Here is a 15595-nt window from a genome sequence, read left to right on the forward strand (position 1 = left end):
TTTCACGTACCTCAGACAATTTTAAAAAAATGTAGATCTCATGCTGCCACTTTGATTTCTGGAGGTCTTTGCTTCTTAAATTGAGATCTTCACAGTTGGAGATTAGCACATGGAAATCAATATAGTGTGAATAATATATTATTGATAATAATGCAGGAAGAAAAACTAAAGAGAGCCAATGTTTGAGGGGGCAGAAGCTGTTGGTGGTCTGGACTCCAGTTACAAGGGCCACTTACTCAGCATAGGAATTTTATTTCCCTCTAGAAACAGTTTAAGATTTAAGCAGGCTCCAAAGACTGTATTTACAAAATGCAACCATAATGCTTCTTCAAAACCTTGGGTAGTGGCAGTTGTTGGTTTTTTTTTCTGCAATGGGAGTGTTTCAGTTTTATCTCATTGAGCTTTGTGTCCACCTGAGTCTCACACCTGGTTCTACATCCTCAGTCCCATCCCTGAGTTAGTAGGAAGGCAGTTCTTCAGTTACACTAATAATGGCTTTATAAGGATGCAAGAGTAAACTGGGTCTAATTTAATCAAAAGCTCCAAATTCTCAAGTAAATTGCAGTTTGGGAATCCGTCCTGGTGAAATTTTGACAAGGAACCCAGTAGTGTCACCAGTAAGCTTTTGTCAGTCCTGTGCTTTTTATGATTCAGAACTCTCCATATTTGTCAGAAGACCCTTCTTTAAAAAAAAAAAAAAATTCAATGTGTTATTGCAAGTACATTGGAGGGTAATATGGCCTCCTAAGCAGGTCAACAGTATCAAAGGTAAGTGCTATTAATACAATCTAAGCTCTTAAAACCCTAAGACTCTACAACAAACTGCAGAGTGGCTAGTACTAGTAGTAAGAGTGTTGTAATTATTGTATTGCCTTTGGCTTATTTGGCTTATCCAGTTTTATGCAATTTCCTGTCTTAGTGACTGGAGTATGAAACATTTTTCTCTATTTTGAGCTACTGCTTTAGAGTAATTTTCAGTAACTCTGCTATCCCAAATACTGAATTTTAAAGTGCAATTTAAAAAAACAGGAAATAAATTCTGTTTTACCTAATATCCCATGGAGGTTGGAGAATATCTCTTGGAGAACTGGGTTTTCTCCTGTGGTTTTGAACACTTATGGTTTGAATTTCTTGTTAATCTAAGCACTGAGAGTATCAGTACACATGCAAGATATTAGGACTGTAGCAGTGCAACAATAGTTTAATTTGATTTGTTTCCTAAGTTTCCCCATTGCTGTTAGTTTTCCTTTTCCTAATGGATATACACTTTCCTTCTTTCCTTTTCTCCTTCACTCCATTGATTCATTTTGATTGAGGGACATGTCAAAGTTAGAGTATTTTTATTTTACTCTTTACTGTTTTTTGCAAGTTAGATATGAATGACAATTTTTTTTCCTCTGTCTTCGTTACTGTTTTTATTTTTAATTTTATTATTTCATATGTGTAGTTAGAAAATATTTTACAAGTCACACAAAGAGTTTTGTTTGTTTTCTGTATAAAGAAATATCTCTCTGTATTTTTCTGCCTCAGCATCCCTGTGTGTTGTCTTTCAGCCAGATTAAGAGATAAAAAAGTGAAACCTAATGTAGCTCATTTACTTTTCTCCCCAAAACCATAAAAAGTATTAACAGTGCTATTGTTGCTACTTCCTGCAAATAAAGAACATCAGAGATGGTTCCGATTTCAGTTGTTTTGCACACATCCACTTCCCATAATTGTGCTGAGTTTTCATTGTATGAGTTAGTTAAGACTTCCTAATTCTGGTAATTTTTGACACTTAACTTGCTCCAGGGAAGCTGAAGGAAATGCTGGTCTTTCTGAAGTCAGAGTTTGTATTTTCATTTCAGTGGGCCAGTATTCTCAATGTCTGCTAACAAGTATTGTCTCACTGCTTAAAGTGCAAATTCGCGAGTCTTTTGAATTTCTTCTGATTTTGCTCTGGTTAGGTTTCAAAAACAGCATTGCTAATTGTTTGGTTTCTTTGTAATTGTTTGGTTTTTGTAATTTTCACAACTTTGGAAGAAGTTCAGACATAAGAATGTCTCTATTCTGGATGCTACCTCTGTATAGGCTTAGCAAGCCAAATATGGCTGAATTTTGAAAAGCATCAGGTAACAAATATTTGAAGCACTAAGAATATAAATATTAACATATTTCTCCTAAATTAAGAAACCCCCTTCCATTAATCCATAAATTCTAGCCATCTTAGTTGATACTTATGGGAAGCCTTGTGAGGAGGCTGTATCCCATCCATATGTTAGAATCAAATGCCTTATTGAGGACTATTCCTCTGGCTTAAAAAATTTGACATACAGTATTATCAAGCATTATTTTAAAGGTTTTGAGTCCTGTTTTACCTCTGATCGCTGTTTTAAATTCTACACTCCAGGAGATAAGACTCAGAGAGGCCTTTTACAGTATTGTGAACCTACAGGTGGGCAATTTATCTAACAAAAAAATCCAACCATTCTTGTTTTCACAGAGGAGGATAAATATGGCCTTTACTCAAATTTGTTGTTCAAGTATTTTCTCGCAGAGGGAATTGTCTGTGGACATGAACTGTTTGTTGCTTCTGCCAAAGAGCATCCTGACAACATTTTGAAGGTAAATAAGACTCATTGCTATTGATAAGTAAAGCTGTAATTTCCTGATTAATTAAATGCATTTTAAAGTGTATATATTGTATAGCAACAAATGAATTAATCTTGGTGATTCATAAGAATGTGTTGGGATGTACAGGAGTATTTACACCAGCCAGATTTGAGAATTAAATTCAGGTCTCTACCTCCCATCTATGGACAGTGGAGTTAGAACCTCCCAAGGCCAAATCAGGCTCAGAACCTGTTTATTCTTTATTTTATTTTCTTTATTCCACTGGCTTAGTAGAATGGTTTCAGTAAACCAAAGTACTTTGTTTCCTCTTGCCCAGGAGGAAAAGTAGTTAAGCTTCATCCATTCTGCTGTAGTAGAGACAGTATACAGTGTGGATATTTATTGTAGTTTCCTGTAGAAAATAAAAGCATCATTTAACATCTTTATGATTTCCTTTACACTTACATTTCATTCTGACTCTTTTTTGTGCTAAGGAACTTGGTCAGCTTTGGATCAGGTCATACAGAAAGGATCCCTCCAGACTTCAGTGGACTCCCAATCAAACACTGATAGTTCCTGTCATGAGAAAATTGCATAAGGGAAAAAGCCTGATCAACAGTGCAAAAAATGCTGAAGTGTGAGGATAATCTTACAAAATTTCATTAAATATTTTATGTCTTTCTAAGGCTGCGTTTTCCTAATACCAGAAGTAACATATAATTTACTGATTACTTCTGCATCAAGTGAAGTCTGGCTATTTCCTTAAGTGTCTTCAGAGACTATTTCTGGACAAAATGATTACTCTTCTGTTTTCCTACCTAGGAATGGTAAATTCTTGCCTTACCTATTGAATATTATCTTCAGTATTCAGGAAAAAGTATGTTCTTAATGAAATTATTGTGGTTGTGAAAAATCAGGTTTTTTTAACACTCTTGAACCTAAAGAAGGTTCATTTAAGGGTGAAATTTTGTCTCATTTGTGGTTTAGAACAAAGGTTAAACAAATAGGTTAAAATTTAGTTTTCAAGTATTAATTATATAAGAATGTGCTACATTTTTTTAATTAAGTGGTTTTAAATTACTGATCAAGTATTGACTCCCTGATGATACAACATGATTGTTGCAGTTTTTATCATTGAGATTTAATTATCCAACCTAGTATTTTTATTGCATTGCATCAAATTTTCTTAAAATGGAGTAGCTAATGTACATTCTATTTTTCTTTCATTCACCTTTGATTCATTGTCCATTGCCTGTCATGTTTTTTTCTGGCTCCTTTAGGCCTTTATGTGATAACCAGCAGACATTGTTACATACATCTTGCGTCTGGGGTCAGTTAGTTTGCTGTGCCTTACCCAGCTCTGTTGTCTGATAGGGAATAATTTTCCTGCTTAATTTCCAGGGTAGACACTAGGCAGGGATGCTGCATTCCTGTGTTGTAACTCCATGGTGGTGCTGCTATGGGATACTATAAATGGAGGGACAATATTGCTGCATAAACATAATCTTGTTTTGATTTCTGCCCCTTTCTGTGCCCTTATGTATCCAACAATATTCTTGTCTGTGTTGTTTACTCTCACCTTGGCTATTCAACACTTCCTTTGTTTAACAGACAAGGCACAGCAGAGTTAATTTCTCTGACTTGTATTGTGTCAGTGAAGTAACCCTCACCTTCAAGATCTCTCCTGTTATAAAAATGAGCTGCTTGGGATTTGGATGATTCCACCAAGTTTGGGTTTTAATATAGCATATCTGACCATGGAATAACAATGGCACTTTATTTAATGAGATTAATAATTAATTTATTTTCAATATCTGATTGGACTGTATTCTTCACTGGATAGGTAACACAGACATGATAGATACCAGACTGAATTACACCTTTACACCTTATGCTTGGGTTTTACTTTGTAAAATTCAAGTATGGATTCAATACATTCCACAGCCAGTATGTAATTAGCTGGGGTGTTTCATAAAGGCAGTTCATTAACTGTCCATACTGTGTCCATATTTAATGTCCATATTGTGTGGTCAGTCTATTTGCATGTTCAGCTCTCTGCTGAGATGCTATAATTGCCCTATTCCAATTTTGTGATGTGATTGGAAGTTTCTTGAACCTATAACCAAGACAAATATTGCTGGTAGTAGGAAGGGGAAAAGACATTCTTATAGACCATAATTATCTTGAAATTGTGTATAACTAAAAGACAGGCAGAGGATAAAAAGCCCTGATCAGCTGCCTAAGATATATTGTATTACCACCCACCAATTTATCCATCATCCTTTGAAAATATATTCGTGCCTTTTGTAGTCAGAGCTCCTTCAGGAAACTGGCATTAAGACATAATACTGAAAAATTATACACCACTGGTAAAGCCTACAGAACTATATACATGCTGGTTTTTAGAAAGTATTTTAAACATTGGAGGGCATTTCTGTTCACTCTATATTCTTAAAAAAAAAAAGGCAATTTTTTAATCTTAAGGGATAAGCACTGAGAATATATATAAGAAATTATATGGTAACTTCTGTGACTGATCATAAAATAAAACTGCTTGCATTGGTAAATGAAAAAATTTATTTAATAGTAAAATTATTTCAGGCTTGGCATTAAAATTCTACAACTGCCTAAACTGCCTATAAAATAAGTTCTTTGCCTTCATTCCTGATTAGTTTCCTTGGGTTGGGAGGTAGAACTGATTCTCACAAGTTTTAATGAGAAAAGAGGATTATTTATAGTTTACCTTGACAATGAAGATTGTTCTGTTAAGCTGCTTTTGCTGTGGAGCCTGTGCAAAGTGGGATGGAGGACACCAAGCTGCCAGCACCATGCTCTGTTGGAGCAAGGCCACAATGATCAGGGAGCTGGAGCACCTATGGACACGGGCTGAGAAAAATGGGCTTGTCTAGCCTGGAGAAGAGAAGGCTCCAGGGAGATCTCATTGTGGCCTTGCAGTTCCTAAAGGGGGCCTACAAGCAGTTTTTGCTAGGGCATGCAGTGATAGGTCAAGTATCTTCTGAACGAGTAGCGCATCACAGAGAAATGCAGAATGATAAGGAAAAATTATGTATCTAATTTACTTTACTACTAAAATCAGAACTTACAGCTAATCCCTTTGAGATCTTGAAACCTCCATAGAACATCAGATTTCTGGACATTCTTATCATCTTTCCACTATATAAATCTATAGTGACATCCATAAATCTATAAAAGCTACTGAGCTTGAATCTAATAACCAAAAACTACATAAAGAATTTCTCACTTGTCATTTTACTCTGCATTTTCTCAAAGGCTGATATGTCTAAGTTTCTACTATGAACAGATTTGTGCAATCTATAACTGGGGTTAATGAAATAAAGACAGATTACCTAAAAATATTCCTAAAATATATATCCCAATAATACCTATATTTGACCCCTATGGACAACAGGAACATTTTTTATCATATTTTTTAAGACAGTGCTGTTCTGATTGTGTGCAGATTAAAACAAGCTGAAAGCAAAGATGGTTTAAGTCCCAGTAAACAGAAGTATCTTTTCTTCATCACTAGTTGTCACTATTTCATACACATATTTGCCTATCAAAACAGACTACAAGCAGCTAGAAAAAGAAACTTGCGAAACATTCAATGTGTAGACTATAGGTCCAGTCAAGTTCAAGAAGACCTACCACAAATCAGATAATGAAATACTTGGATTTATTGAAAAATTAAACAGGTTAAGGCTTGTGAATGCACTAACTAGAGAGTCTTAATCTATATAGTAACAGCACAAAAAAAGGAGTATCAATATATATAAGAAATGCATTCATTACAGGGCAGTACTGTATACAATGAATGCAAAACTACGGGGGGTTAATATATACAGGGGTTAATGTACAGAGGCTGTGTCCAGAGGCCCCAGGAGCACAGCTCTGGGCAGCAGCAGCATCTCTTTCAGTGGCCGGAGAGCAGCAGCTCCCTGAGCCCAAGCACCAGGCCAAAGTAGCCCTGCAGGGCCTTCGTGTGGGCATCGGGATCGCTGGCCAGGTGCTGGAAGAGGTTGGGAGGTTCAGCCAGGCGCCAGTCCGAGGGCAAACGGATCTCCACGGGAAGCCTCTCATTGCCGATGACAAAGTGCTGCAGTGCTTTGGTCTCCAGCGAGCAGCGCAGGCGCTTCAGGATATCCATCATCCGCTGGGGGAAATCCCTCCTGCGCCAGCGTGTCAGGGGCACGGTGCTCAGCAGGTGCATCAGCACAGTCTTCAAGGTGGAGCTGGACAAGCCCACACCCAGCAGGCAGCGGCTGAGGAGCTGCAGGCATTGCAGTGGCAGCTGTCCTGGGGGGCCTGCCCGGAAATGTGCCCGGAGAATTTAGCCTCCACCACGGCACAAGTCTCAGGCCACACGGTGCTTGGCGTGCCCTCTTCTGAGGCCGGGCTGCCCACAAAGATGTCCGAGTCTCCTCGCCGCATGCCGAAGATCATCTCAGCCTTGAAGCTTTCCTCGCCTTTGCTCAGCTGAAATCGACAGGAGCGGCTGGAGGGCAGCAACGTTAAGCGCCAGTGGCGGGACTGAGGCAACAGCAGCCAGGCTACCCTCCCAAAGCAACAGAACCACTGGGCAGTTTTCTGCACATCCAGATAGGAGCCGGTGCACAGGGTGTGCAGGAGGCTGGGCTCCTGTTTCCTCCTCAGCTCCTGCTCAGGGTGGTGGAGGAAACACAGCATGTCCTCCCTCAGCTGCCCGCTGGGGCAGGTGCACAGCAGCTCCACACGCACCCAGAAGTTCCACTGGGGCATCCCTGCAGTGTCCCGCAGGGGGACTCAGGGCTACAAGCACCTGGTACACAGAATCTTCTACACGGGGACTCCAGCCTTCAAAGGTGCTGCCCACTCTGATGGCTTCTTGTGGCACCGGGTAGAAACTGTCTGACAAGCTCTATTCAAAGACGTCTCTCAGTTTGGCCATCAGGTCACGAATCAGTGAGCAACCTTTCTCCAGCTCCACAACAGGCAACTGGATGCGCTGCAGTGGAAGGACTCCCAGGTTGCTTTTAATGTTGTGGGCCACGTCGTCTTCAGCTCCGTTGTGTTTGTCCTTGCCATTTCCAGGAGCACTGACTTCCTCCCATTTCTTTTCATTGTTCACCACTTTCTTTGCTCCAAACCACAGCGCCAAGAGGAGGACGAAGACTGCCAGAGTTTCCCAGAACGGCCACAGCTGCAGGGCTCCCCAGGCACCAGCGCTCTGCTCCGGGCTCTGGTGCTCCAGCTCCTGCATCAGCTGAGCCATCTCCCGGCTCAGGTACTCGGCCCGCTGCTCCATGCGCTCCCGTGTGGCCTCATCCAGCCCATGGGCGGCCGGCTGCGGGTACTGGAGGAGGCCTTGCACCAGCAGGAGAAGGAAGGTGGTGGCAAGCATGGCCTCAGCAGGTGAGGACGGGAGCCGGGAGATTCAGTGCGGGCGGCAGGGATGCGCTGCTAGGGGCAGTGGGGACAGCAGCCCCGGGGATCTGAAGGCAGCACAGAGGGCCCGGCAGCTGGCAGGCTGCCAGGCTGTGCCGCTGCCCCGGCAGCAGCAGCACCGGGCCCTGCCAAAGGCTGTCCCGCCAGGGACTGGCTCTGGGTGCCCGCTGAGCAGCGGCTCCCCGGGAACTCGCCTTTCCGCCCTGGCTCAGCGCTCAGCGCTCAGCGCTCAGCGCGGCCTCCTGGCTGCGGGCACGCTGCTCGCTGGCCGAGGCTGCGCTGGGGCGGCGTCACCGCTGCTGCTGCTGTTTGGAGCTGCCCCCATTGTGATGTTTGTGCTGGGATGTCACTGGTGTCACAGTGCATCCCGGCCAGGCCAGCCCTGCCCTCCATCTCTACCTCAGCTCAGGGACTCACCATGGCCCCGGGCTACCAAATACCTGACACACACCAAGGGCAATCCAGGGCTGAAAATCCAGCCCCAGGCCTTCCCTGCCCAAAACTGGCAGAAACCCCTCAGGCCCTTTTATACTATGAAATTGGGTGAAATGGCCCATGAATGCTTTGCCCCTGGAAATCTCATCTCTCATGTGCAACTGGTTCCCTTGGTGCTGACCTCTGTGCCTGTGGGGTGCTCTTGGCACCTCAGCGACAGCCCTGGGTGCGCAGTGGTGAACACCCTGGCCGTGGCATGGAGCTTCTCCAGGGCAGGATCTCTGTTCCTGCTGCTCCTCACGAGAGGACCTCGATTGCACAGAGTCATTTCCTGGGGCTGATGAGCATGTGTGCTGGTGATTTCCAACAGGCTGCTCCCACTGCCGACAGAGCCCAGTGTTCTGCATGTCCTACAAGTTCATTTGTGCGGTGCCAAAGCCCTGCAGAGTGTCTGGGACGAGCAGAACCTTCATTGTCTCCCCAGGGAACACAAACAGGCACAGCAGCGCTGCCTCTTGCTTGCTCCCTGCCCTGCCAGAGCTTCCAGGGACTTTCAGAGCCCGTGTGAAATGGCCAGCATGGCCTGAGAGGGCAAGGGGAACACAGGGCAAAAATCATCTTTGTACACACTGATCTTCAGTGGCTGCCACACTATAGAGTCCATAGAGAGGAGCACTGAGATTTCTGTGCCTTTGTTCTAAAGGGCTTTCTAGAACAGTCCCTCCTCCCAGCCAGTCATGTTTGCCAGCACCACGCTCTGTGTGCAGCCTCTGGAGGGCAGGAATGCCATCCAGAGGGACACTGACAGCCTGCAGAGGCTCGGGAGAAGCTCATGGAGATCAGCAGGGCCAAGAGCAAGGTCCTGCACCTGGGCTGGGGCAATCCCCAGCACAAGCACAGGCTGGGCTGAGAATGGATGGAGAGCAGCCCTGAGGAGAGGGGATGGGGGTGTTGGCTGACAGGAAGCTCAACAGGACCTGGCGGTGTGCAGTGAGAGCCCAGAAAGCCAAATGTGCCCTGGGCTGCAGCAAAGCAGGGTGAGCAGAGGATGGGGAGGGGATCCTGCCCCTCTGCTCTGCTCTGCTCTGCCCTGGGGAGATCCCACCTGGGGCTCTGCATCCAGCCCTGGGCTCCCCAACAGTAAAAGGGCACAGACCTGCTGGACTGAGTCCAGAGGAGGCCATGAGGTGCTCAGAGGGCTGGAGCACCCTGTGAAGGCAGGCAGAGAATTGGGGTTGTTCAGCCTGGAGAGGAGAAGGGTCTGGGGGGACCTTCCAGAAGCTTTCCAGAGCCTAAAGGGGTTAGAGAAGAGCTGGAGAGGGACTTTTGACAAGGGCAGTGTGGTAACAGAACAAGGAGAAATTACTTTAAATTGACAGAGGCAGACTTAAATTGGATATTGGGAAGAAGTTACTCTGTGTGAAGGTTCTGAGGCCCTGGCACAGTGTGCTCAGAGAAGAACCTTGTGGCTGCCCAGTCCCTGGAAGTGGCCAAGGCCAGGCTGGATGGGGCTCTGAGAAACCTGCTAGTGGAAATTGACCCTTCCCAAGGCAGGGGGGTTGGAATGAAATGATCTTTAAGGTCCCTTCACACAAAACATTCTGTGATCCTATGATGTCTTGTAAGGAAGACTTACAGGTCATGGTTGTGCTGGAAAACAAACCAGCATCCCCTGGAGCACTACGTTTAACCTGTGGCACCCTGGCCAGTGCTGGATCGGTGACCTTTCCATGTGGTACCTGCAAGCCTGAGGTGGAAGAGTGGGAGCTCCAGAAGTGCTTTCTAGAACTGTCTGCTCATCTCTTGTGGAAGAGTTTCTGTTTTCAAGTGGAAATTTTATTAACAGGATACTTCTGCATTCAGCTGAGATTGCCTTTTGGAGGTTCCCTTCCAAGAAGAGAGGATAAAGGGTGTCACAGTGAAAGGGGACCATGTAGTTTCTTATGGTGGTGAAGCTGAGGGGCGTGTGGGCAGCTGTAATGGCTGTTAAGAAAAAAACAGTAAAAAACCATTAAAAAACCCTTCCAGGAACACTATTTTTGAAAGTTTCTAAGCTGAAGAGATCTCTAAAGCAGAATTATTATTGCTCTATTTAGTTAATATATTTAGTTAATATATAGTTATATTTAGTTAACATATAGTTCTATGCAGTTAATATATTTAGTTATATATTTATAAGTTAATATGTATTTTTTCATCCTTTATATTTTTTGAAATATATTTTAATTTTATATTTACTTAAGTAATTTGGAGAAGACTAAAACAGTTCTACCTTCAATAAATTGGGCAGGCCTGAAGAATAGAAAGTGCTCGTTTACTCTTTTCCTGCTGAAAAAGTGAATGCAGGAAGAAGCTAGCAAAATGAACCTTTATTATTTCCATTTTTATTTTATTATTATTTGTCTAAAAAACAACAATAAAAATCATGGGGCTGCTGTATTATGATGTGTGCAAACAGTGCCCTGAAAGAAAACATAGCTGTCTACATGGATTTTTTTTTTTTTACTTCAACGAAGTACATTCAGCCATGATGCTTACATTTTTCCCTCATGTATATCATTCTAAACCATTGTTTTGTCAAGAGGAAAAATGCAAACCTGGAAGAAATTATCAGGCTGATGGCCAGGGCTGTCTGTTTTCAAAGAGTAATTCTAATTATTTGCTGTCTCCTTGCTATCTGGTGTTGGGAGAGAAGTTGTGTACTAATGCTAGAGGTGTTTTTTCAGTCATCTAACATTTTTACATGCTCATAAGTTAAAAGCATAATACCTCAAAAGGTAAAAATATATGTGTGAATAGGGCTATGTTCCTATTCTTTTTTTCTAATTTTATTTTCAAAATGCAGGAACTTGCTGCAGTGATTCAGCTGCTGCATCCTCTTAAATGGTGTCACTTTATACTCAGAAATCCAATTACAGTTACAGCAGAAAGGAACTTTGCTACTACCTACCTCTCTGAAGTCTTATGGTACCACAAAGATGAGGGTGGAGGCTAAGCCTGGCAGATGAGTTGAGAAATTCCATTTCTATATTGTGTAGCTTTTGCTAATCTGTTTACTTTTCTTATTTGCACATCTGGTGAATCTGTTTTACATTTTTCATTGTTAAAATCCAAATATTTGATTATATTGTCATGTACAATTTTCTCCATTATGAACTGTGTTATAATCTTGACATAGAAGTTGTAGAGGTGTGAAAGAGACACTTGAAAAAAAAATTTCTTCTCTTTAAAAAGAATTAAATCTTTTTAAGCAGCACCCTCTCTGAAAACTCTAAAGCATAGAGCTTCATCTTTGTCAAAAGTTCAGACTAATCTAATAAAAAGATTTTCTAGAATCAGAGAAGATGAATGTTTGGCTCAAATTTCTGATTTCTTATCTGCCAATGCTTGTCTATTCATCCAGAAAATTTTCTTTCGTCATATTCTTTCTGAATTTAGAGGTTTTTTAAGCACATACGTCTTACTTGTAGGCACACAGTGTGCGGTGACTGGGAGCGGGGCTGGGGCTGATCCTCATCCCCAGTGGGTGCAGCTGTGCAGGACAGGTGAATAAAACTGAAGGTGAGGAGCCATGGAGTGCCCCGGTGTGCTGAGCAACCACACAGGGCACAGAGGCACACAGGGGCAGTGCATCAGCAGGAGGGGATAAAAGGCTGGGCTGAAGGACAAGGGGAGCAGAGCCTGCAGCCTCCTGAATTGTTGTGGTGTTGCTCTGTGTGGGTTGGAGCTTCCTGAAATTGTGTGGTGACACTCTGGGTATCGTGGCTGTCTCAGCTGTGACACTTACTTGGCCTTTAAAATGTATCATAGAAGTGGTAAAATGTAAATGTATAGGTTTCAATGTCATCAAATATCTGTTTAACAAACCTAGATGATAACTTTCTAGAGTTGCTTTGCTCAGGTAATGAGCTGTTGCTTCCAGTGCTCATCTCTAAAGGCTTTCGTGAATTATGCTGTTATCATTAACTCAGTTTAGGCTCAGACCAGTGCATCATGCACTGCAGCAGGGTTTACAGAGTTTGGGACAGGGACACTCAGTTCCTTCCCACAATTTTACTTTCTTATTCTCTGCTGTATTTATCTGTCACTTACTTAAGCATTCATGAAAAATATGAAATTAAAAAAAAAAAAATCAAAACTCTGATTGTCTGATAGGTGTTCCTGAGTTTAAATGTTGTGAAGTACAGCTACATTGCAATGGAGTTACAGCAAAAGAGTTGTGTGACTTGAGTGTAGGGTGTACTTCTGTGTATGTGGAGTACAGAATATATTTTCATGTGTTAAGAATATTCCACTTTGAGTATTTGCAACTGACTTTTATTTCCTAAAATAAAAGAACTTCACCCAGTTCTTGTCTACCTTGGGCTGACACTCATTAGGTCTTTCTGAATATCAAGGAAAAATTTCTGCAGACCAGCCTTACCTGGAGATGGAAATAAGTTGTTGTAATAAGGGCTGCTGAAAGAAGAAAAATTGGTATCCATTCATTTATATTCTTTAACAATACACCTTGTGTATTTACAATCAAAATAGAAACACCCCCCCCCCCGCCCCCATTTTGGGAGTAGGGCCCTTTAAACTGACATTGTTGAAAAGAAAATATTTACCCTTCCTGACTTACCATCTGGTGTCCTTTAAATACTAAAAATTAACATGATGGAAAAAGAGCCTTAAATTATTGTGAATTTAAGCTATTTAAATATTGTTTTTACAGATCAACAGTGAATTGTACTCCCTTTAGTATTTTCTTATTTTGTGTTTTTCGTCATACTTGCGATAATAACTGCACTTCAAAATAGTTGCATAAACCTGTGTGAAAAACATATTTATTGATGCATAAATAGATAATGTTTTAAATTCTTAAGTACTTTGAGTTATACAGTTATTGAAACCCATAAGGATCAAAGGGTTTTATATAAGAGGGATTTCACATACAGCTTGGATTATGTTGCTACATAATAGCACAGTAGTACTTCTTTAGAATTGTAAAATAGCTTAGAGAGGAGTATGATGCCTATAGTTGGTGTAATGCATTGGTAATTAAGAGGGTGTGAGGTTAAGCTTCATTAACTGCTGTGGGATTGTATCTTGGATTTTATTATCCCCCAGAGAACACAAGAAGTGAGAGAGGTCAAACTGTTAGAATCTGATTTTGCTTCGTGCATCTGCCAAAACAAGGCAGGCTCGGTAATGTGGCAGCAAACCCAGAAGGACCTGGGCTACAGCAGGTACAGCTCATCCACCAGTTTATTGCAAAGATAAAAGGTTTATTACTGAAATAAATTGTTCCTTCTTTGCAATAAAACCTTCATAGCTTGGTTTGCAGGAAACTAAATTATTTTAATTGTGTTGTCATTTACTGTGAGCACTTCAGAAAACTGGATTTTCCTCCCAAACTTTTTTCATTTTAAAACAGCAACAAACTTCCTTCTCTCCAGCCCAACTGCCCTTAATAACTTTAGCACTTGTCTGCCTTTTCGTGTGTTCATGCTGCATAGCAAAGACTTGTATTTTAGTTGACCCCAAGAAATGTTGTATGGTTTGGTTTTTTTTTTTTTTGTTGTTGTTTTGTTTTGGTTTTTTTTTCTTTTAACTAATGCATTGCTACATTCTTTGGGTTTTTTTATGTACCTTATGAAAGATTTGCCTTTTTTTAGCCTGGGAGAATGTAACAGTTCTCAGAAGTTGACAGACACACTGATGCCACAAAATTGCCAGTCCTAAAGCTTTTACAAGTTCTGTTATGTAGGAGCTGAGATATTTTTCAGCAAAAATAGATTAAATAGAGGGATTATGGGCTGGTAGCCCATATCTCCTTTTCTTGGTTTATTGTTTAAATAACACTTTCATTTCCAAATTCTGGTTGAAGTTTTATACATAAATTTTACCTATTTTGGTAATAATGTGTTCTTCTGAAGTTCTGATTTGATTTGAAGAACATAAATCTATTAAATCCTAAATTATATAATTCTTGGACAGTAATGAACCCTTTCATGGCACTGAGAAGTTGCAAAGTATAGGTCCAAGCATCCAGCCTTTATTTTTGAGGATTTATCTGTGTAATAACAGAAATATTTTTGAGGATAGATCTGTGCAATGACAGCTGGGTTGCCAACTCTCACACTGAAGTGCTCTGTGTCACTCAGGCATGGTCAGCTTTGGAAACAGTTCCTTTCTTGAAAGAAAGAATTGCATTTCATTTCCAGAGTCAGAAGAGGGGAAAGCCTTTCATTCCACTTCCAGTTATTGTGAAGAATAAAAGCAGATATGAAGAAAAGAAATGTGTGGATCATTCAGTGTTTTCAATATTGCTTACTGTAGTGGTTTTTTAATTTGAGATTTTGTTAATTTTGAGATTTTTTTGGCTCATGTATGAAGGACTGTGGCGGGTTTAGTGTTGGTTAATTATTAGTGTTCTTACTTTTTATTGTGAGGTAGGATTAGGAGAAGGGTAAAGTAGGTTTAAAATTTTAAAAGGGTATAAAGAAAAATTTATTAATAGTAATTAATGAAAGAGTATTAAGAATTAGAATAAAACTTTTAGAATATTGTTTTAATAACTTTTTTCTTTTTATTAAAAATGTAAAGAAATAAAATTTACAACTTTTAGTTTACTAGTTTTAGTATAATCTTTCTTTAGTTTACTTAGGGAGAGAACCCATAAAATTTACAAAGGTAAAAGGGTTTTTTTTAAGTTAAGGACTGAGATACATGAATCGGTACATCCTGAGGAAAACCTGTGACTAGGTATTTTTTTGAGTTTTCAGGAGGCTGATGAAGGCATGTTTGCTTCTGGGGAACACAGACATACCTTCAAACAGCCCCTGCATGTTCTGCCTCTTTTTCCTCTGACAGCTTGGTGTAAATGGAATTGAGAGTATCTGAAGCTGGGATAACAATGGTAAAGTTGGGATGCAAATCTAGAGGTAACCAATCTTTATTAGCTCTGCTTATTGTTCTTTATATAGAATATGATCAAATTACAGATATACTTTGAATAGGATTGGAATTTCCCCCCCAAACCCCTTTGTGATCAAGTACATCTTGGAATGTAGTTAACCAAGTTAATAAAACAGGTTGAGCTCAGGCAGTTGGTCTTCACAATATCCAAAGGCAGAGCTGC

General features: G+C 41.1%; 1 protein-coding gene and 1 pseudogene across 2 annotated transcripts in view; one reads left to right on the forward strand and one right to left on the reverse strand.

The window, feature by feature from the left end:
* ELP4 (elongator acetyltransferase complex subunit 4) overlaps positions 1 to 15595 on the forward strand; it is a 139969-nt gene that overhangs the window by 14159 nt on the left and 110215 nt on the right. For both annotated transcript variants that reach the window (XM_032748551.3, XM_030273352.4), the window contains exon 3: positions 2483 to 2604. In XM_032748551.3, coding sequence (XP_032604442.3) covers positions 2483 to 2604 — 122 coding nt within the window. The remainder of the gene's footprint in view (positions 1 to 2482; positions 2605 to 15595) is intronic.
* Positions 6331 to 8345, reverse strand: LOC121470036 (inositol 1,4,5-trisphosphate receptor-interacting protein-like 1; annotated as a pseudogene).

This window comes from Taeniopygia guttata, chromosome 5, assembly GCF_048771995.1.
Source record: "Taeniopygia guttata chromosome 5, bTaeGut7.mat, whole genome shotgun sequence".
NCBI classification, from domain to species: domain Eukaryota; kingdom Metazoa; phylum Chordata; class Aves; order Passeriformes; family Estrildidae; genus Taeniopygia; species Taeniopygia guttata.